At 31.6% G+C, this 23,817-nt stretch overlaps 1 protein-coding gene and 1 long non-coding RNA gene across 6 annotated transcripts; both read left to right on the top strand.

Annotated features, from left to right (window-relative positions):
- The first annotated feature begins 4,417 nt into the window (after positions 1-4,417).
- LOC107618226 (damage-control phosphatase At2g17340) lies at positions 4,418-10,998 on the top strand. 5 transcript variants are annotated; one of them, XM_088500466.1, is made up of 14 exons: positions 4,418-4,675; positions 5,039-5,234; positions 5,371-5,436; positions 5,711-5,777; positions 5,866-5,934; positions 6,034-6,174; positions 6,513-6,641; positions 6,716-6,802; positions 7,311-7,385; positions 7,483-7,560; positions 7,697-7,774; positions 8,911-8,973; positions 9,107-9,212; positions 10,561-10,998. In XM_088500466.1, the coding sequence occupies exons 1-13, from the start codon at positions 4,498-4,500 to the stop codon at positions 9,188-9,190; spliced, it is 1,311 nt and encodes a 436-aa protein (XP_088356592.1). In that variant the 5' UTR covers positions 4,418-4,497; the 3' UTR covers positions 9,191-9,212; positions 10,561-10,998. The 5 variants fall into 5 exon arrangements, with proteins under 5 accessions (XP_088356592.1, XP_088356591.1, XP_088356590.1 ...); XM_088500465.1 differs by having other exon boundaries at positions 10,550-10,998; XM_088500464.1 differs by having other exon boundaries at positions 10,489-10,998.
- A 6,138-nt stretch (positions 10,999-17,136) lies between these two features.
- On the top strand, positions 17,137-21,727 carry LOC110267313 (uncharacterized). The gene is made up of 4 exons (XR_015900035.1): positions 17,137-17,187; positions 17,345-17,456; positions 18,453-20,595; positions 21,079-21,727. It is a non-coding gene; the product is annotated as an uncharacterized LOC110267313 (long non-coding RNA).
- Positions 21,728-23,817: the final 2,090 nt, after the last annotated feature.

Genomic DNA, 23,817 nt, shown 5'->3' with positions numbered 1-23,817 from the left:
TTTATTATTGTTCAAGGCTTCCAAATGCCATTTGTGCTTCTTTCTTTTTATTTTTTGCTCAATGATTGCACTTTGATATATGGTTCCAGTTTGGTTAGTAGTACTGCATTTAAAATCTCAATTAAATGAAACAAGTGGCAAGTCATTTGAACCAACCAACAAGATTTGAATTTTGAAGCTCTTCATTACACACCTTTGATATGTTAGGTCATGGTTTTAAATCCATATTAGTTGCTACAATGAATTCTTAAACTTAACTTTTTTAGTAATAATATTTACAGGTTAGTGTTACTTTAACTTGTAAGAGGTAGAGTGAAATGGAGCAGTATGAAATTCTAGAGCAGATTGGCAAAGGTACCTTTGGTTCTGCTCTTGTTGTCAAGCACAAACATGAAAAGAAAAAGTAAAGATCATTCCAATCCATATCATCAGTGTGATTTGAGAATTAAGATGTTATTTCATTGTTTACATATATTCATGTCATATCTTTGTGCTTTAGATATGTCCTCAAGAAGATTCGCCTTGCTCACCAGACGAACAGAACCCGAAGGTCTGCTCAGCAGGAGATAAATTCACTATATTTTTAACATTTTTCATATTATGTTTTGGCAGGTACTGTGAAATGCTTGAGAATTTAAAGTTGATCCTTAATCCTATTCTTGTTCATTCTTGTCAATTTTATATGTGAATTGTAGTTTTATATACATAAAATTTGGAAATGATGATGTCCTTCAAATTTATTAGAGATTAATTAAGATGATTGGTTGTGTTTCTTCCTTGGTTTATAGATGGAGCTTATATCTAAAGTTCAAAATCCATTTATAGTGGAGCATAAAGATTCATGGGTAGAAAGGGTCAATCTTTTCTTGACAATCAGAACTTTCATTATATATGTTTGGTAGATTTACTAACAGAGTTATTCATATTCTTCCTTGCAGGGTTATTTTGTATCTATTGTCTTAAGTTACTATGAAGGGGGGATATGTAAGCCATGATTCACACTAAACTCGAGTGTTTGAGGAAGTGAAATCAAAGCATTTATTAAGACAATCCAATTATGAAGCCTTTTTAATAATCTGTTTCTGTTCTTCAGGGTTGAGGCTATAAAAAAGACAAATGGTGTTCATTTTCCTAAAGAGGTTGGTCGCTCTTAGTCCTGATGGATACTCTTACATTCTTTAAAAATTAGGAAGATAAGTTAGGATCCTAATCGTTTTTCATCTTTAGTGCATTCAACTATTGTTGAACTACAATATTTAATATTTTATATTTTGAATGTTGTGCGAAATTTCGCAGCTGTTATGTATCATGCTTACTATTTTTTTCTAAAACAATAATCCAGGATGCCTGTTCGAAAATTACAAGGAGATTGCAGCTTTTCAAATTGAGAAGGATTCTTCAGTAATAATAATAATGTTTTGTATCATTAGTAGATTACAATTTAGACATATTTAAGTCTAAGTTTAGTTATTTATTTTGTTTTGAATCTTTATGTTAGAGGATTGATTATTATTTTGATAAGTTTGCAAATTCATTATCTAATATTTAGTATAAATTTTATTTCTATATTTAAAAATTTATTTGTCTCATTATCTAATATTTAGTATAAATTTTATTTCTCTATTTAAATTTATTTGTATTAATTATTTACTATTTTCAAGTAGAAAAAAAATACAAAAATATGGCTACGAAAATCAACGGTTATGTTGTCAATTTTTTAATTTAAGATGGACAAAAAAACAACGTCAATGCTGTCGCTTTTTAATTTAAAATGGATAAAATAAAACAAAAAATAGACGACAGACTTGTCGATAATTTAATAGTTATATCGATGGAGAGTTCGTCGATTTTAATAAATAAAATATCGACAAATGTGTCGTCGTTTTTTGATAATATTATTGACAACCAGAATGTCTATTTATAAATATGTAAAAATCTTAACTCCATAATATCGACACATCGGGTGTCGATTTTATTGAAAACTTATCGACAGCCCTGCAAGCCGTCGATTTTATTAGATTTTTAAAAAATCGACACGTTTTAAAGTGACCGATGTTGCCGTCGTTTTTTTCGTCGATTTTTATTATTATCGACAATTTTATCGTCAATTTGACCGTTGATTTTAACAGTATTTTTTGTAGTGATATACGTATTTAAATAGATAAATTATTATTTCTTTACAAATAATAAATACAACTATAGAGACTCGGATGACCACGAGGTTTAAACATTACAAATCAAAATAAGTTTCTATATATAATTTTAGATTAGAGAAGAAGCTAAACAAATGCCCTTAATATATATCATACATTATGAGAAGTTTAAAAAGGATTTTAGAGCCAGAGAGAATAAGAAAGGTTTTTACACTATGAAGCACGGACACTTCGCTGAATTGTCGTATTCGTGTGTCAGACACATTTTTGAATACGATACTCACCGACACTCGTCTGACATGCGTATTTGTTGTGTCCAATCGTGTCTTAATAAAAAAATAAAAAATTCTTTTTCGCACACGCCTAAACACACCTAACTACCATCACGTGTCAGCGTATCCAATCTTATTCTTAACATATATTCTTAAAATAAATTTAGATATAGTATATATTATTATTTATTAAAACAAAAAATATTTTAAATACTTAATATAATTAAAATAAGACATTAAAAATAACTAAAAATTTAATTTATATTTTAATATTAATAAAATATCAAAATATTATTACAATTTATTTAAAAAATATTTTATATTTTATATTTTATATGTATGCGTGTTCCCATGTCATGTATCGTGTCCCGTGCCTGTGTCAGTATCTGTGAATCATAAGTTTTGTAACATGTTTGGGGTAGGAAAGTAAAATGTTGTAGCTTACATGAATTGGTATAGGGAGGAAGAATTTGTCACAGAGGATACATATCATCTCATCTCATCATATTAAAAAATTGGTTTAATTATTCTGTTGGTTTCTATAGTTTTGTAAAATTTTTAATTAGATTTTTGTACTTTTTTTTCTTTTAATTTAGTTTTTGCACCATTTTTTTTTTCAATTAGGTCCCTCTTTATAGTAATTGGTTTAACTGAATAGGGACCAAATTAAAAAAAAAAAATTGGTGCAGAAACCTAAATAAAAGAAATAAAAATATAAAGACTTAATTAAAAAAAATTAATAGTCACCAAAAAAAAATTAATGCAAAACTCAATTAAAAAAAATATAAGATTTAATTAAAAATTTCATAAAATTATAGAAACTAACAGAATAATTAAACCTAAAAAATTTCATTGGGTGTGTTGGGAACTTAGTGGAATATCTCACATGGACGGATTTCACTGGACGTGTCTTGTCCATATCTATATATCATCTTTCTTTCCTTCTCTTTCTATTTTTTATTTTTTTGTTCATTTAATTAATTTAATGAAAAGAAGGAAGAATAATGAAATAATTAAATTGGGGTATTTACTATATGAAAACACTTATATGTATAGCCAAATATATGACTTTTTGTTTTTCCAGTTATTATTAGTCTATTAGATGATGTAAAATTATTTATAGATTTATATTCAATACTTCAAATTTTTAAGAGTTATTTTATGATATAGTATTATAGTCTTAATCACGAAAAGATTTAGAATTTGATATTTAATTTTCTTAAACTTTTAGAAGAGATATTTCACCACAGAGAGTGTTAGTGTACTTATTCAGTTATTCTTACTCCTCATGCTGGGTTCTCTTGGTAATTTTTAATCTTTCCTTCACTTTTTACTTCTATAACATATTCTTAAACTTTTTTCTCTCAATATTTAGAATTTTACCGTCTTAGTTTAATTTTCAGGTAATTATATTTTTGTCCGAATTTCACTTTATCATTCTCAATAATTTCTTAGCTTAGGCTCCCAACTTATAACATAAAGCATTCCAATCATAAAAATATCATTCAAACATAATCAAATGCACTCTCAAACATTCAATTTCATCATTCAGCATTCAATCACATGATTAGAATTTTGTATGACATAAAAGAGGTATATACTCTAAACCGAATCCTTATCTCGTTAATCCTAAGATTTTAAAACACTTCTTGAAAGCTCTCTAATACCAGTCTTTCTTATATTACAATCAAAAATAATTTTGAGACTACAAAGGCCTTATGGCCGAAACATAGAGAAAAAGAGAGGTATTTCCTCTTCGTGGAACAAGCTTCAGTAAACAATCGCAAATTTTGAATGCTTTATTGAAGAAAAAGAAGTATTAACATCCTTAGGTGTTTGAAATTTGAGTATTAGGACTTTCTAATGGTATTTTTATCCGCCAGAAGTCCCAAATAGTGGACCATGTTTCGCTAGCAATCTCAATTTAATGTCCACCAGACAAAAAATAAAAATACATTAAATAAAGATTTCCACACATATATATACTATTCTAACACAGAAATTAATAAAACAAAGAATATGATCTTAAGAATTTCTCAATTTTCCTGACAAATTCAACACGCACACACACTATGATAAGGTCATCAGCATGTAACAAGTTGTTCATGTCACCAACAATATCTTCGCCATTGGTCCCATGTTGCAGCAGCATTGCTTGGAATTTCAATCCTCCTCCATCATTATTCTCTTCTTCCTGCTCAAGCAAGGCCAACTTCCTCTCTTGTGCCCACTCAAAAACACTTGGTATAGGTACATATAACATAACAGAAATACTTACACGTTTCTCCAGCATAATGCCTCTTATTCTTGTCTGCAATACTTAGAAGAAACAAGGATGAGTTGATATACATATTTTTCGAACACATGCTAAATGTAGTTTAGAAGCATATAAGTATTTCTCGTAATAATATTAGGTAAAATTTATGTATGACCTGTAACTGTAAGGTTTTAGCTTGGACCATGGTTGCATCTGTAGTCTATTGCTTGTTTCTTGTATGTTTTTGTTTAAAATACCCCAAGACATAAATAGAGATAAGTTAGAAGATTTATTGTTCTTGAACTTAGTAGAATGTGTTGGTAACAACGTCGATGACTGAGATATGTATATATCAGAAGAAGAAGAAGAAGAAGAAGAAGCAATAATTGAAAAGAGTAGCACATCATCAGAGTTGGTAGAGTTCCCTTTGTTGAATGAAGAGTACAGAGCATGCACCATTCCTTGGAGGGACCCTTCTGATGATCCAAGTGTTCCTGCTCCCACCGAGCTATCTTGGATTAATCTCCTCCTGAATACTATCCCTTCCTACAAGTATTCTTCTTCTTCTTCTTCTTCTTCTTCTTCTTCTTCTTCTTCTTCTTCTTCTTCTTCTTCTTGTGAAAGCACATGCATCCGTACAGTGTAGTTGATGCATTATTTCAATGTGTTTGGGTTTCATTTGGCACAGGAAGCGTGCTGAGACTGATTCTTCTGTTCCAGATGCTGCAAACAGAGCTGAAATATTTGCTAAAAGGTAACCCTTTTTGTAAGATATAATCCTTCACTTGCGTTTTACTTAATCATTTAAACTTTTGGGATAAATGATTTTCTTAAAGAATTTTAGCATAAAGCAAAAACTAGACATATGTACAATTCATGCTTCAAGTCCAAAAGGTATGTTAGGTATATAATCATTTAATTGTCTCTACCTAACAGTCTAAACTTTTGGGATAAGTGATTTACTAACATTTTCACTGTTGGTATCATATTGTGAATGAAAGAAATGACGTTTCTGCCATTTTATTAAGGTATGCTGAAATACTAGAAGATTTGAAGAAGGATCCTGCAAGTCATGGAGTCCCTCTTGATATCCGTGTAAATCTTTTAGCTGAATTCCTCTTTCAGTTCTGTGGTTTTTCTTTTGATTATTCATTTAGGTTTTGGTTGGTTGCTTTGGATGTAGCTTTTATGCAGACTTCGCGAGCAAGTACTTAGGGAAGTTGGATTCAGAGATATCTTCAAGAAAGTCAAGGCAATTCTTGTTCATTTTTAAGAATAATTGGTTAGCAGGGTCTAAATTTATTAGCCAAAACTAAAGAGTCATTAGATTTTCATTTTGAATATGTGGCAGGAGGAAGAGAATTTAAAGGCTATCTCACTATTTGAGAACGTTGTTCGTCTTAATGACGCCATCCGAGATGAAGGCGAGCGACTTGAAAATCTAGTTAGAGGAATTTTCGCAGGGAATGTATTCGACCTTGGTTCTATTGAGGTAGGTTGATTTGCCATATGCAAGTTTGATCACTTGGTATAATGGTAACTAACAATTGACTAATCTAAGTTCTAATTTCCACAGGAAATTAAGTCCTCAAAATCTTAGTTTCTAGTTAATTTGGTATTGGCATGGTGTATCTGATTAGTACTCTTAGCTAGTTGTTAATAGGATTAAAAAAACAGTATGCTTGAAAACCAGATAGGGTTCAAACAACTATTGCTTTTTTATTTACTACAATCATATTCATATGCCAGAATTTGGACTGTGGAGGATTTATATCTATTTCTACTTGCAGTTTATGTGCTAACTATTTTTCCACTCTCAATTTCCTGAAGCTTGCAGAGGCTTTCTCAAGGGACGGAATGTCCTTTTCATCTGCTTGCGAAAAGCTTGTCGCTCGGCCTTGGATTATCGATGATCTTGATACTTTCAAAATGAAATGGAGAAAAAAGAAGTGGAAGAAGGCAAGTATATGTTTCTATAGGAACATACAAATTCTGGCATAATTTTTTGTTGATCATTCCCTCTATCATTGCAGGTTATCATATTTGTTGATAACTCTGGTGCAGATATCATTTTGGGTATTTTGCCATTTGTGAGGGAGCTTCTTCGACGCGGTAGCCAGGTTTGCAGACATTGTTTAGGGTTAAGCGTTTAGTTTACATTATAAGGAGTTCATAGGAATGAAAGTTTATGTGAATCTAAACAAAAATACTACATAAATACAAAAAATTAACCATTAAATCAACCACCATATATTTGTATATAATACGTGTTTTATTTAACTCATCTTCAATCCGTATTCTATATGTATATTTATATCAATAACTGATTTAGTGACTGATTTTTAGTATAATGTAGCATGGTTGAAATCTAAAAGTTCATCTTTGGGAGCATATCAAATGAGAAGAGTGGTTATGTAACTTTTAAAATGATGTTTCAACTTGTGCCCTTTGAGTAACTCGAAAGTCTAAACCTTCATTGTTCATGTAAGGTATAACGGCCAAGATTTGCTCCTCTCACACCAAACAGAAAATACATAGAATTCGATATATTATTTTAGGGCAATTAGCATATGTCCATTATTGAAATTGAAAATGTAACTGAAATTGCTTTTCTTGGTGTGCATTCAGGTTGTATTGGCTGCTAATGACTTGCCTTCTATCAATGATGTGACATACTTAGAGCTAATTGAAATTATATCTAAGGTAATTAAAAGAAGGAACAAGAAGAACAAGTAAAAGAAGGTAAGCAACTTTATAGTACAACAAAATTCTGTGCTGACTCTATCATGTTACTTGGTAGTTAACGGACGAGGAAGGATGTCTCATCGGTGTCAGCACTTCAAATCTGTTAATTGCCAACTCTGGCAATGATTTACCTGTAAGAAAAATTATAGTACTCTTTTATGTTAGGGAATCTAAATGTGAATCAATATAGCTTTGGCCCTATAGTCACAAATAATCGACTTGAAGGTTGATTACATTTTTCTTACTCCTTTGTTTTCGGAGGCTCGCAGGTTATTGATCTTACTAGGGTGTCTCAGGAGGTTGCTTACCATGCCAGTGATGCAGATCTTGTTATCTTAGAAGGGATGGTGAGTTCCTTCACCATAACATAATTTTGGGCAAAAAAAAAATAATAATAATAATACGGGTTTACAATGAGGTACATACATATATATATATATATATATATATATACAAAAATGCTATTTGTATACCATAAATGTGTGGTGTGTGCATGTCTTTTATTTTGATATGAGAATCGATTATTTTGTAATTTGATTTTTAACATTTTTTAAATACCAAATCGGAGAGTTCGATTTGTTTGTTATGATTTTTTTTTTAAAAAAAACTTACAAATCAGAGGGTCCGACTTTTTGTTCTTTATAAATCGGATGGTCCGATTTTTATTCTCAAACAAATCGGAGGGTCCGATTTCCACATTTTAAATAAAAAAGTTCCACATTTGAGAATAACATCCTTATTATCCATAATCCTAAAAAAACATCATTTCCACCCCAATATCAAAAATAATTTGCGCACCAAAATCAGTTACTAATGTATTTGTATATAAATATATGTGTGATTTAATTTTAACATTTTACATTGGTGGCTGATTTTAAAGTACACATAGCATAGTCTATATATATAGAGATATTATTTTTTGCTTTTTTCCCAAAATATAGGAATCGTTTAGAAAAAAAACCAAAATCGAAAAGTTTGATTTAATTTTTAAATATTTTAATTTTTTGAAAACAGAAATTAAAGGCTTTCATTTCAATTTTAAATGGTTAAATTTTTTAAAATAAAAAATCAGAGAGACGGATTTTAATATTTTAAAGTATTATTTTAAATTTTTGAAACCAAAAAATCAAAAGATGCTATTTTCACACTATTATAAAATTTTTTAATGTTTTAAAAATAAAATAGAGGATCCCATTTGTGAAATAACCATATAGATGGGATACACTTCTCTAAATCATATGTATGCATTTTATTTTATTTTTTTGGCCATAAAAAAATATTTTGAGACATTTTTTGTGCTAAGTAGTTTTTGTATTCAGAATTTTGAAAAAGAAATAGAAATTCATAAAATCTTACATATGGTTTCTTTTCCTTCTTAAAATCTTATAGTCTTAAGGTTAAGAAAACAAGAATTTTAAACAGAAATCAAATGGACCTTTATTGTTTTACACTTTTACTGTAAACTAACCATGTTTCTTGACAGGGTCGTGGAATAGAAACAAATCTCTACGCCCAATTAAAATGTGATTCACTCAAGATTGGAATGGTAATGCATTTCATTATGATTGTTTCTCTAACTTGCTCAATTCACATGATTTAATTATTTTTTTTAGTCTTTTGAATTATGATTTTTAGCTTGTATTTATTATTTGTCGCCGTAAATATGTTTGTTTTTGTAGGTGAAACATGTTGAGGTTGCAGAATTTCTTGGGTCACGTATGTATGACTGTGTAATCAAATACAATGAAGCTACGGGATCATAATATAACTAAGGCTGATTCTTTGGTAACAGTACATGTGCAATTTGCTTAGTGCTTATTAGTGGTTCTTTCAATTGGAGATAATATGTCAAATAGTAGATGGGACTTGGAAATGTCAATGTTCAAATCTTTAGTAGTTAAAAGTTGTATTTTACTTAAAAAAATTAAATCTTTTACACAGATTTATTTTTATCAAAAATAATTTTTTTATCCAGAAAAATAATTGATTTTTATTTTTCATATGATGGATAAAGTTATGTAATACATTAATATGAGTCTAAATTGTTGTATTTTTCGACTACGATGTTTAATATAAATTGTGACTACCAATTTATAAAACAAAAAAAAAAAATCGTGATTCACAATTTTATAGATTATATTTTTTAATTTAAAAAACTGAAATCATAACTCATTATTTTTAGTTTTTTTTTGTCTTATTTAAAATCATGATTCACAATTTTTGGTTACTTTTTTTAATTTTTTGTCGTATTCAAAACGTTATTCACAATTTTTTTTATCCTGCATATTTTTCATATTATTGTATTACACTAAAATATCATAATACTAATAAAAATCACCAATAACAGTTTAATATAAAAAAAATTAGTCAAATGTAATGAACCTAAAATCATTATTGGCCACTAAAGCTCTAAAGTGGTCTATATGGAATTGATCTCGTGTATTGTAATCATTTCCGCAATTTCAATTGCACTAAAAAATATTTTTAATATTTGCTAATGTGGTATTCGTTAATTCCTTTTTTATTAATGGATTGTTCATATGACTTAATGACATAGGCTATTAGTGATATATGTCACATCATAATTTAGTTATATATACTAATATGATAATGGATCAATTAGTGATATGTGACATACTAGTATGAATAGTAATATCACGTGTCATAGTATTATTTACTTAAGTATTTATTTGGTACCTAATATATGTCACAATATAATTTATCTACATGCTATTTGATATGTCACATTATAAGTGTACTAAATTAGTTCCTAATTTTATACTAAATGATTTATTTTAGTATTTAAAATTAAATGTATCTAAGGTAGTATTTGTTTGTAAGATAGAGATCAAGAGACAGAAATAGAGAGACAGAGACTAAGAGACAGAAACAAAAATATGTATTAGTATTGTGTTTGGTGTAAAAGTATACAAGACTGATTTATGTCTCAGTATACTATTTGGTTTGAAATAAAAGTAAATACTAAATATTTAAAATTACAAAAATACCCTTAATTTTAATTAACAACCCTGACCTCCAAATCCAATTTCATTTTTTTCAGCATGCAACCCTAACCCCTTTTCTCCTCTCCTCTACCCTTTCTCCTTGCCTTTCCCGTGAAGGAATTCTCTAGTCTGACCCGCCGCCAGTAGCACCTCCAAGGGTCCGAACGACGACAGCGCGTCTCCAATTCTCCATCGGTTCATCTTCGTGGCGCCAGTTGCTCCCCAAGGTTTATGACGTTGCTGTCGTTTGCGCACCCTTGGGTTTGCGTCGCCACCGTCTCGGAGCTGTGCCTCTGGTCTCTGCTGTATCTCTGTCAACGGACCTGTATCTTCTGTCAATTTACCTTATTTGCTTGTTAATTTTGTGAAGTTCAAAGTTGATAATTTTGTATAACATTTTTTATTCTTTCATTTTCTGATTTGTGAATCCCTCATTTTCTTATTTGGCCTCATATCGATGAAAATGTGTAAATCCCTCATTTTCTGATTTGAGATTTGCCCTGATTTGCTTAAAATTGTTGATTTACGCTTCATCAATTGTTGAAAATTTCTGAAGTTGTGATTTCTGAGTTCTGATTTTCCCTCATTTGCTTTATATTTCTAATATCTGTGTCATCTTTTTTTTAAGATTTGGGAATTTGTGATTGCCGAGTATTGATTCCATCGTTTGCATATTATATAATTTTTTTTCCTTATTTGTATATGTTAATTGCTGATTTGTGAATTTGTGATTGTTAATTTTATAAATTTGTTTATGATAATTACTATGTAGAAAAACAAAGCAGATAACTTGAGAACTATTTATCATAATTATGTTTCTATTATCACTCTTTTTTCTTATCAGAATTAGTGCACACTGGTGTGTTATCTTAAATTGGGAATGTATTCTCTCATATTGATTTGTCCGATTGACAAGATTAAGTATGATATGGTGTTGTATTACTATTTCTTGATCACTGTTTTGACTAGCTATTCAATCTGAAATTTGAAAGAAAATTTGTTTTGATTAGCTATAAATACTTTTAGTTGGACTAGTTGATTCAATCTTGTGTTGTGTTACTATTTCTTGATCTCTGTTTTAACTAGCTACTCAATCTGAAATCTGCAAGAAAATTTGTTTTGATTAGCTATTAAATAATTTTATTTGGACAAGTTGATTCAATCTTGTGTTAATGTGTAAAATATCGATGCTCTCCTTATTGGTTGATGCTTTAACATCGTGACATGTTTCTTCTACAAATCTTCGCTTTCATGGAGCAGGAACCTTTTCTATGCACTCCCCCATGAAGCCAACAAAAACATTAGTCTCTTCATCACTCCACATGCGTTTATTGTCCATTTTCACCTACCAAAATTAAGATAATTAAATTTGTGCAAAATTAAAATTTGAGAACATAAATTAAAAAATTAAAATAAATTAACATAAGTTAACAAAATTAACATAAATTAACAAAAATAATAAAACAGCCAAAAATAACACAAATAACCACAATTAAACCACAACCTACAATTCATGCCATAAGCAAATACAAATATTTTACCCTAAACCACAAACAATTAGTTGTTATTACAAATTAAAGGTTGCTATTACAATGTTTTATGTCTCAACAAGTCTTACAAATTAAAATGCAGCTATTACAACACTACTTAATCAATTATAATGTTCATTACGCAGCTCTTACAACACTACTCCATATGACTTGTTCGTCACTCTTCATACATCTCAGTTGTTATGTTGTCATGCTAGTGAGTCCACTCGTTCGTGTTTTCAACCACATCAATCATTCCGTCCTATGCTTCATCTCCATCAGGCATAAATTCATCCAATATGCTACCTTGCTCCTCCGGATCCATATCCATACTCTTTCGAATAAAATTTTGCAGCAAACAACAAGCAATAATTATTTGAGTTTGTGTTTTTAGAGGGTAAAAGCTAGGGCTTCTTAAGATGAACCACCTCTTCTTCAGCAAACCAAAGCATCGCTTATTAATATTCCTGGCAAAAGAATGGACCCTATTAAAATATTCTTGGTAATTACACGGTGCACGTGCTCCTTGGACCCACTTTCTAACATGATATCGAGTGCCTCTATACGGTGCTAGAAATCCCGGACTATTTGTGTAACCAGCATCAACTAAATAGTAATAACCTATAGACAAGTAATTCAAACAACATAAGTTTAACTATTGTGAACTCAAGTTATATGTATAGGCTTAACTCCAAAGATGGCATAATTTTCGTGGGGTATCTTAAGACTATTACGACGAGTTATTGCATCTCGAAGTACCCGTGAATCATATACCGATCCTTCCATCCACTGAGTACATAAACAAAATCCATCTCCCGGTTACACACTCCTAAGGTATTGGTGCAGATTTTACCCTTTCTTGTTCGATATCTTGCCTTCTCAGACTCAGGGACTGTCATCTCTATATAAGTGCCATCTAATGCTCCCAAGAAACCCTATCATCCATAGAAAGTTATGATACTCAGATATAGAATCCTTCAGGCAAAAACAAATCATACACAACATCGAGTAAGCTCTACCTTAAACCTTCTCCATGTGGGTCAAGTCAATCCTCTTCAACTGGTGTAGCCTTGGCAAACAAAATGCTTTGAATACGTATTACAGCCTTTAAAACTTTATTAAATACTTACTAACTGTCTCTCCGGACATACAAAATCTAACCTACAGGCTACGATTTTTCTTGTGATGTGCTAAAATAATTAAGAAAGTTGCAACCTGCTCTGGCAGGCTTACATGACCATCCTCTTTAAGTCCTCCTTGAACTTGGAGCAACTCACACAAATTAGCAAAGACATTTGTGTTCATTCTCAACTCACAAATATAATTCCTATCACCCTCACCAACAATATGCTTTAAAGCCTCACGTCTAATTCTGCTATTCATTCTTTCGCCTAACGACAATTGGCCACTACTATCCCTAAAGTAAACAAATAGCGTAAGTACAAGGAACAATATCAAATCTTCATGCTTGGATCTCATCTCTTCATAAAAACACACGCATCGCTTAATAATTTCTTACCGCTCCATGTCTTTCTAGCAAAGTCATTACATTAAAAAACGCATAAACATTCAAATAAATCTAAAAGACAAGATCAAGAAACTGGAACCAAAAGACAATTAACTCTATTTACTTCTAAATTTTAATTTAGCTTCAATTGAAAATCGAAACAAGAAATACAATAGAAACACAATAAAAATGAAAATATCGATTTTCCTTTCTCATTTCATATACTGAAAGTGACTTTTTCAGGTATTTTAAGCAAATCAAAGTCTTCCAAAAGCTGTTGTGGTTTAGATTGAAAGAGTTGTGTTAAGAGTTATTACTTCGAATCATCCATGATTATCATACAAACTATATTAATGTTGTTGAGATTATTCATCCTAAGAAGTTAACCAACAAAACGTGAAAAGGCTTAGAATTCATTGATCTAAACTGCAAAGTCTCATTGTAACCAGTTGACCAACTAAGGAGTGTAAAATTTAGTTAGTTATATTAATTAGCAAGGCCCCAATAAATTAAGGGATTAGATTCTGAAAAATTAGTTGGAGTTATACTAACTAACAAGGTCTTAACAAGTCAACCAACTAGAAAGAGAAAAGTTAATTAGACTTGTGCAGATTAAATAATTCAAATAAACTTAATAATTATTAATTTTGAAGATTCAATAGACTCAAGACTCTCTTACCTTTTACCCTTTAAGCTAAAATAAAAATTTCACTTCATTTGATAAGAGAGGGGTTTAGTAAAGATAATAGCAACTTAGTCAACTCTTGAAATATGTTAAATTTGTAAAACTGATGCTGATTAACACGTTTCCTAACAAAGTGCTACCCAATTTTAAATAATGTGATTGGTCCAGTTATATAAAATTTGATTACCTATAGTTGAATATCACAGTATATTACTGGAGTGCCACTACTCTTAAATTATAACTAAGCTAATAAATTTTTCATCCATAAGATTTCAGAAATCACTGTGAGTGAGCTGGTTATAGCTATAACAATCATACATTTACAAAAAATTACACATTTTTACATTAAATAGACGTAAATTATGCAAAAAGAGTATCAAATCAAAATCAAAAGCTGTATAAACATGAATTCCAAAAAAACCAAGCATGACCAAAACCAATTCATAAGAAGTACAGCACAAACGCAATTGATGAAACAAGATATGAGAACATAGAACCAAATTCATAGAAGCTATCTATGCATCTATATATTAGAACAAAGAACCAAATCGCATTGAAAAGAGCAAGAGAAAGATTCTATCTATCCATCTATATATTAGAACAAAGAACCAAATCCACAGAAGTTAGGTCACGTAAAAAAAATGAACGAAATCAGTAAAAAAAATTGTCTACAACTAACCTAGGTTACAGAAGCTATGACGACGATAAGGAGGTGGTTGAACTTGACAACAACAGGGGAGACTCTGTAACTGGGTTCCTTGAACGTTGTCCTGTGAAGGAGAAAATGAGGACATGAGAACACGTGGCCTAGGAAGACAAACTTCGACGGCGACTCACTTACCTAGCGGTGGTTACGACGGCGGCGACGAGGTGACTGTCCTGACACTGGTGATGCAGAGATTGCAACCAAGTCTTCGAAGAACAAATGAGAAGATGGAGTGATGGCTGCTAAGACTGAAGCCCTAATCTAATTTGAAGAAAGAGTAAAGTTGAAATTAATTAATTAGAATGGGGTATTTTCGGTACAAAATATTATTAAAGTTTTTATCTGTCTTTAAAAACTTCAGTTTTCAGTGTCTTTATTTTTTGGAGGTACTGAAATATTGAAATTTTGGAGACAGAAACACAAATTTAAGTACCAGTCTCTAACTCAACAAACATAATACTGAATTCTTGTCCCCTAGTCTCAGTTCCAATCTCTACAAACAAACACTACCTAGCAAACATAGTCTATATACCAATTTTCTCCTTTTTTTTGACATATTCAAAATTTTTAATATTTTTTTAAACGTATTAATTTATCTCCTATTTATTCACATGTTTAAATATAAGTATCTTTTATAATTTTTTCTAGTTTTTAGTTTTAATTATACAAATTTGTTTACTAGTTACAGCTGAAGCTACTTAACATATCATAAGTTGAAAACAACTGCTGGAATGCTTAAAACTAAAATTACATCGATTTCCATTGTCATCATTATTCAGATTATATTAGATGAAACATCTTTTTATTTCTTATCTAAGCATTGACATTTACTTTTCAACAAAATACAAGAATACATATAAAAGGTGCTTTTTTTTTATGTCGAACATATATTTGCTGAAAAATTATCGGAAAGACATGTCACATATAAAATTGACAAGTCGAAACTGAAAGTGTAAGGATGCAATCTATATAACTATGGTATAGTGGAAGAAACATATCCTACATGGCATTTTCTGGGAATTTTGATTTTTTTTAAATTGAAAAATATCACCTCAGGGTCCCACTTACAGCTCATACTAGGTTGTCATCTCTCTCTTCTATTATTATCCTGAATCTTGCTTCTTCGATATCTTCTTCTTCTCTCTCATTGAAACCCCATTCACCTCCTCCACTTTTCCCAGATTCAGCTTCTTTCCCTCTTCTTTCTCTGTTCTTTCGGATCAGTCTATCTAGCTCTGCCATCTTTCACCTGCTCTTGTTCTTCTTCCCTTTCTTTCATTTTTTCCTTATTCTTCCTCCTCTCCGTTCTTCGATGGTTTCTCCGTCACCGGCGATGCCTCTACTGTCGGTGGTGTCCACAACCTCATAGAGCGTGAGTCCTCGCTCGGCCGCTTGCGCCCCTTGGGGATTCCGTATCTCCGCTGAAGATGGACGTTCTTTGGCGTCGATTCCGATCTTGACGGCGCGAGAGATTCAACGGCTGTTAACGGGAGCCGATCGACGAGGTGGTTTTGGTATAGTGGAAGAAACATATCCACAACCTCATAGAGTTTGAGTCCTCCTTCGGCCGCTCGCGCTCCTTGGCCATTCTGTGTCTCCGCTCAAGATGGACGTTCTTTGGGGTCGATTCCAATCTCAACGGCGCAAGAGATTCAGCGGCTGTTAACGGGAGCCGATCGGCGAGGTGGTTCTGGTCTTTTTTCAGGTCGCACAGGAATTACAGGTTGCACAAGAGGTCGTTTCCCTTTTTTCCCGATGTTTGTGACTTTCTGTGATTTTGATTTGTTTTATAGTTCGTTTGGTTTTTAAGTTTGTGGAGGGGTTTTTGTTGTCTTATTTTTGCCCTTTATCTGATTTTGGTCTTTTTTCAGGTTGCACAGGAACTATAGGTCGCACAAGAGTTCGTTTCCCTTTTTTCCCAATGTTTGTGACTTTCTGTGATTTTGGTTTGTTTTATGATTTTTAAGTTTGTGGAGGGGTTTTTGTTGTGTTATTTTTGCCCTTCATCTGATTATCATTTCTTCTTAGTGTAGTTTGGTTTGATATTTGAGATTGGCTATGATCAGTGTGATAGTGTTGAGTTTATTCAATTAAAAGTTTATTTGGAAGAGGGTTTTTATTTTAAATCACCATTTTGATTCTCTGTGTTTTATGATAAATTCTATTTTATTTTTTTTGTTTGAAAATCGTTAGAGTTTTTTATTTTGGTTAATTTTGAGTTTTATAATTTCCTACGTAGTTTTTTAATAGTTTGTTTCATTGTTATTAGGTTGAGACCAGAGTGCAGAGTGCAGAACTCTTGGGGAAGTTTTTTGTTGTGTTATTGAGGTATTTGTGACTAAATTTTCTTTTTAGCTCAATTGTGCCATCATTTTTGAATTATTGTGCAACTAAATGATTTGGACTATTTGCTACTGATTTCATATTGTACATGTCAATACTACTGTTTGTTAATTTGCTACTAATTTGGACTATTGCTTACTAGCTTACTGAGCAATTTTATCTTGAATGGGTCTTCAACATCTCTATTGGTGGCTAAGTTTTGGGTGGACACTTATTAGCTGCTGGGTTCCAAGAAAAATAGCTTCTAGCACCAAGTTAAGTTAAATAAATTTTTTTCATATCTATTTTTAGGAAAATTGTTCAAACTTTGATACAATGAAAGAATCTTGTATTATTCTTGCTCACTATTGTAAGAATCTTGTGTTATTCCATTGTGTGTGACAATTTATATGTTGGTTGTAAATGTGGTTGGTTTATTGGCTGTTTGTTCCTTTTAGATTAATATTAAATCGTTCTCAATTTAACTTTAGACTTTATCTTTTTTCCAAGATGGTTGTTTGATCTTCTATTTTTTGTATGTATCTTAATTTGAACGGGTTTATTGTGTCTGGTTTTTGGTGTTATTGTAAGCATCAAGCTTATGTCTTTTTCGGTCTTTGGATTTTTTTAGAGTCGGGGGTTTTGTCTTGATTTTTATCTGGGTATCTGTTTCTTTTTGTGTGTGTTAGTTAGGGCCGTTATGGAAAAATTGTGTTGCATCCAGTTGTTTAGAGGTTTATAAGTTCTTGTTTTGCTTTGGCTGATTTTCGATGTTTATATTGTGTATGACGTTGATTATGAAGATGAACATTAATTGTTACTCCTGTGGTTTGGATTTTTTACAATTGTGGCTTTATTTTTTTTATTGGTTATTTGGTTCTTTCCGCGTAGATAATTTTTGGTGGCTAGAAAAATGGGTTTTGCAAGAAATTATTTGAATTTTATTTTGAATTTAGTACTGTGTAATTGTGTTTAGTTTATCTCCTCTGAATTTTTGTTGGTCTATTTTTTATTATTTATTATTTTATATCAGTTAAAAGTTTTGTATCCTTTATTATTTTGATTGGTAGATTGGGAGGTTGAACAGGGATAGGATAAGAAAAAAACATATGAAGGTCAATGTTGTTGTCTTGCCACTGTTATCACGTATAGTGTTGTTATGCTAATGTATATGTTTTGGTGTCTTTGTTTTCCATGTGTTCTTTGATAATTTTGGGTAGATTACTGATATTTTTCGGTAGAAAACTGATATTTACTGTTGTTGGTTACAGAGGTTGTGTATTGCTTACGTAGCTTACTGAGGAACTTCATCTCGAATGGGTCTTCAACATCTCTATTGGTTGCTAAGTATTGGGTGGACACTAATTAGCTGCTGGGTTCCGAGAAAAATAGTTTCTAGCAGCAAGTTAAGTTAAATCATTTTTTTCATATCTATTTTTAGGAAAATTGTTCAAACTTTGATACAATGAAACAATATCGTGTTATTCTTAGTCACTATTGAAACACATTGTGTCTTGATGATTGTTGGAGTTTACACATTTTGTTTGTATTTTAATTTCAATTGATTTTCATATTCATGTTTTTTGGTGTTACTATTAGTATGAAGTTCATGTCTTTTTTTGATTTTCAATTTCTGTTGTGATTGTGGTTTTTGTCTGGCTTTTCTTGTGATTGTTTTTTTTTCTCTCGACTATTTTCCGTGGTTGAAAAAAATTGTCTATGTGTCATATTGGTTGAATTTTACTTTAAATCTGCTATTGTGTAATTGTGCTAATTTTGTATATGCTCTTGATTTAAGTGAATATGTGAAGAAGTGGATTTTCTTTTAATGCTAATTCTATATATGTTCTTGATTTGAGTGTTAAATAAGTTCGAAGGTGCATGTTATTTTTTATTTTCATAGTCAGTGTGGTTAATTGTGTATTGATTTTAATTTTTTTTCTAATGGTTTGAACTGTTGCTTTGTATCGCTAATAGTGTGTTTTTCTTTTGTTCCATTCTTACGAGGTTGAGACCAGAGTGCAGAGCTCTTCAGGAAGTCAAAGAAGTATTACTTTGTTTTTCCAAATGAAGGCCTCTTTGATGCAGATGATCTTAAAGAATCCCGGGTTTTAGAGTTTTCAGGTGTTTTATTTATTAGCTGTTTGTTCTTTTTAGCTTAATATTAAATCCATTTATTTTTAATTTTAGATGTTATCTTTTTTTTCTTGGTGGTTGTTTGATCTTCCATTTGTTGTATGTATTCTAATTTGAGAGGGTTTATTATGTGTGGTTTTTGGTGTTACTGTGAGTATCATGTTTATATCTTTTCTTGTGATTGTTTTTTTTCTCTCGACTATTTTCCGTGGTTGAAAAAAATTGTCTATGTGTCATATTGGTTGAATTTTACTTTAAATCTGCTATTGTGTAATTGTGCTAATTTTGTATATGCTCTTGATTTAAGTGAATATGTGAAGAAGTGGATTTTCTTTTAATGCTAATTCTATATATGTTCTTGATTTGAGTGTTAAACAAGTTCGAAGGTGCATGTTATTTTTTATTTTCATAGTCAGTGTGGTTAATTGTGTATTGATTTTAATTTTTTTTCTAATGGTTTGAACTGTTGCTTTGTATCGCTAATAGTGTGTTTTTCTTTTGTTCCATTCTTACGAGGTTGAGACCAGAGTGCAGAGCTCTTCAGGAAGTCAAAGAAGTATTACTTTGTTTTTCCAAATGAAGGCCTCTTTGATGCAGATGATCTTAAAGAATCCCGGGTTTTAGAGTTTTCAGGTGTTTTATTTATTAGCTGTTTGTTCTTTTTAGCTTAATATTAAATCCATTTATTTTTAATTTTAGATGTTATCTTTTTTTTCTTGGTGGTTGTTTGATCTTCCATTTGTTGTATGTATTCTAATTTGAGAGGGTTTATTATGTGTGGTTTTTGGTGTTACTGTGAGTATCATGTTTATATCTTTTCTTGTGATTGTTTTTTTTCTCTCGACTATTTTCCGTGGTTGAAAAAAATTGTCTATGTGTCATATTGGTTGAATTTTACTTTAAATCTGCTATTGTGTAATTGTGCTAATTTTGTATATGCTCTTGATTTAAGTGAATATGTGAAGAAGTGGATTTTCTTTTAATGCTAATTCTATATATGTTCTTGATTTGAGTGTTAAACAAGTTCGAAGGTGCATGTTATTTTTTATTTTCATAGTCAGTGTGGTTAATTGTGTATTGATTTTAATTTTTTTTCTAATGGTTTGAACTGTTGCTTTGTATCGCTAATAGTGTGTTTTTCTTTTGTTCCATTCTTACGAGGTTGAGACCAGAGTGCAGAGCTCTTCAGGAAGTCAAAGATGTATTACTTTGTTTTTCCAAATGAAGGCCTCTTTGATGCAGATGATCTTAAAGAATCCCGGGTTTTAGAGTTTTCAGGTGTTTTATTTATTAGCTGTTTGTTCTTTTTAGCTTAATATTAAATCCATTTATTTTTAATTTTAGATGTTATCTTTTTTTTCTTGGTGGTTGTTTGATCTTCCATTTGTTGTATGTATTCTAATTTGAGAGGGTTTATTATGTGTGGTTTTTGGTGTTACTGTGAGTATCATGTTTATATCTTTTTGATATTTTGATTTTATTTGAGAGTTGCAATTTTTGTCTTGATTTTTATTTGTTTGTGTGTGTTAGTTATGGCCATTGGGAAGATATTGTGTTGCATCCACTTGTTTAGAGGTTTATAAGTTCTTGTTTTGAGTTGGCTGATTTTTTATGAGCGGATAATTTATACGCTTTTTGGCATTGTTTTTAGTATGTTTTTAGTAGAATATGGTTACTTTTAGGGATGTTTTTAATAGATTTTGTGTTAAATTCACATTTCTGGACTTTACTATAAGTTTGTGTGTTTTTCTGTGATTTCAGGTATTTTCTGGCTGAAATTGAGGGACTTGAGCAGAAATCAGATTCAGAGGTTGAAAAAGGACTGCTGATGCTGTTGGATTCTGACCTCCCTGCACTCAAAGTGGATTTTCTGGAGCTACAGAACTCGAAATAGAGCGCTTCCAATTGCGTTGGAAAGTAGACATCCAGGGCTTTCCAGCAATATATAATAGTTCATACTTTGGCCAAGAATTGACGACGTAAACTGGCGTTCAACGCCAGCTTTCTACCCAAATCTGGCGTCCAGCGCCAGAAAAGGATCCAAAACCAGAGTTGAACGCCCAAACTGGCACAAAAACTGGCGTTCAACTCCACAAATGACCTCTGCACGTGCAACACTTAAGCTCAGCCCAAACACCCACCAAGTGGGCCCCAGAAGTGGATTTATACATCAAATACTTACTCATGTAAACCCTAGTAGCTAGTTTATTATAAATAGGACCTCTTACTATTGTATTAGGATTTTTGGATTACCTTATGATCCTTTGATCACGTTTTGGGGGCTGGCCATCTCGGCCATGCCTGGACCTTCACTTATGTATTTTTAACGGTAGAGTTTCTACACTCCATAGATTAAGGTGTGGAGCTCTGCTGTTCCTCAAAGATTAATGCAAAGTACTACTGTTTTCTATTCAATTCTTCTTATTTCTCTTCTAAGATATCCATTCGCACCCAAGAACGTGATGAAGGTGATGATTATGTGTGACGCTCATCATCCTTCTCCCTTATGAACGTGTGCCTAACAAACACTTCCGTTCTACATGAAATAAGCTAGAATGAATATCTCTTAGATCTCTTAACCAGAATCTTCGTGGCGTAACCTAGAATGATGGCGGCATTCAAGAGAATCCGGAAGGTCTAAACCTTGTCTGTGGTATTCCAAGTAGGATTCAATGATTGAATGACTGTGACGAGCTCCGAACTCGCGATTGCAGGGCGTTAGTGACAGACGCAAAAGGATAGTAAATCCTATTCCGGCATGATCGAGAACCGACAGATGAATAGCCGCGCCGTGACAGGGTGCGTGAGCATATTATTCACTGAGAGGATAAGATGAAGCCATTGACAAGGGTGATGCCTCCAGACGATTAGCCGTGCCGTGACAGGGCATTGGATCATTTTCCCGTGAGATGACCGAAAGTAGCCATTGACAGTGGTGATGTATCACATAAAGCCAGCCATGGAAAGGAGTAAGACTGATTGGATGAAGATAGCAGGAAAGCAGAGGTTCAGAGGAACGAAAAGCATCTCCATTCGCTTATCTGAAATTCCTACCAATGATTTACATAAGTATCTCTATCCCTATTCTATTATTTATTATTCGAAAACACCATTATCACTTTATATTTGCCTGACTGAGATTTACAAGGTGACCATAGCTTGCTTCATACCAACAATCTCCGTGGGATTCGACCCTTACTCACGTAAGGTATTACTTGGACGACCCAGTGCACTTGCTGGTTAGTTGTATCGAAGTTGTGACAGACAATAAAACTAGATCAGAGCACCAGGCCTTTGAAGCCATGGATATGCATCACAATTTCGTGCACCAAGTTTTTGGCGCCGTTGCCGGGGATTGTTCGAGTTTGGACAACTGACGGTTCATCTTGTTGCTCAGATTAGGTAATTTTCTTTTTGTCTTGTTTTCAAAAAATTTTTCAAAAATCTTTCAAAAATTCTTCCTTTGTTTTCGAAAAAAAAAAATTTTTTTAAAATAAAAATGTTTTCAAAAATATATTTTCCTTTCAGAATTTTTAAGAATGAATTCTAGTGTTTCATGGAGCATGTTGAAGCCTGGCTGGCTGTAAAGCCATGTCTCAATTCTTATACTCAAGAGAAGAGCTTCTTTATCTTTCTTAGCCAATTGGCTGTTGAATGTAAGGAATGTCAGGCGTGTCATGTCTGAGTTATATACTAAAGCTTGGCTGGCTATTAAGCCATGCCTGACCCTTTGATTGGAGCTTTAGAGCATAAGATTCCTGGAATTCATATTAAAAATTTTGGAATCCTTATTTTCTTTTTCAAAATTATTTTTCGAAAAACATAAAATAAAAATAAAAAAAAATTAGAAAATCATAAAAATCAAAAATATTTTTCTGTTTCTTGTTTGAGTCATGAGTCATGTCATAAGTTTGTTGTCAATTTCATGTGCATCTTGCATTTTTTTTTCGAAAATTTCATGCATTCATGGTGTTCTTCATGATCTTCAAGTTGTTCTTGGTAAGTCTTCTTGTTTGATCTTGATGATTTTTTGTTTTGTGTCTTTTCATGTTTATCATATGCATTCTTGAATTCTTAGTGCGTAAGCATTAAAGAATTCTAAGTTTGGTGTCTTGCATGTTTTCTTTGCATTAAAATTTTTTCAAAATTGTGTCTATGATGTTCATCTTGACATTCATGGTGTTCTTGGTGTTCATCTTGACATTCATAGCATTCTTGCATGCATTCATTATTTTGATCTAAAAATTTCATGCATTGCATAATTTTCATGTTTTCATAAAAATTTCAAAAATCAAAAAAATATCTTTCCCTTTTTCTCTCATCAAATTCGAAAATTAGAGTTGACTTTTTCAAAAGTTTTTAAAATCAAATTGTTTCTTATGAGTCAAATCAAATTTTCAATTTGAAAATCTTATCTTTTTCAAAATCTTTTTCAAAAATCAAATCTTTTTCAAAATTCTTAGTTATTTTCGAAAATTAAAAAAATATTTTTCAAAAATA

This window comes from Arachis ipaensis, chromosome B9 (assembly GCF_059453495.1).
Source record: "Arachis ipaensis isolate K30076 ecotype BB chromosome B9, ASM5945349v1, whole genome shotgun sequence".
NCBI lineage: Eukaryota > Viridiplantae > Streptophyta > Magnoliopsida > Fabales > Fabaceae > Arachis > Arachis ipaensis.
This window is presented reverse-complemented; position numbering and strand designations above follow the sequence as displayed.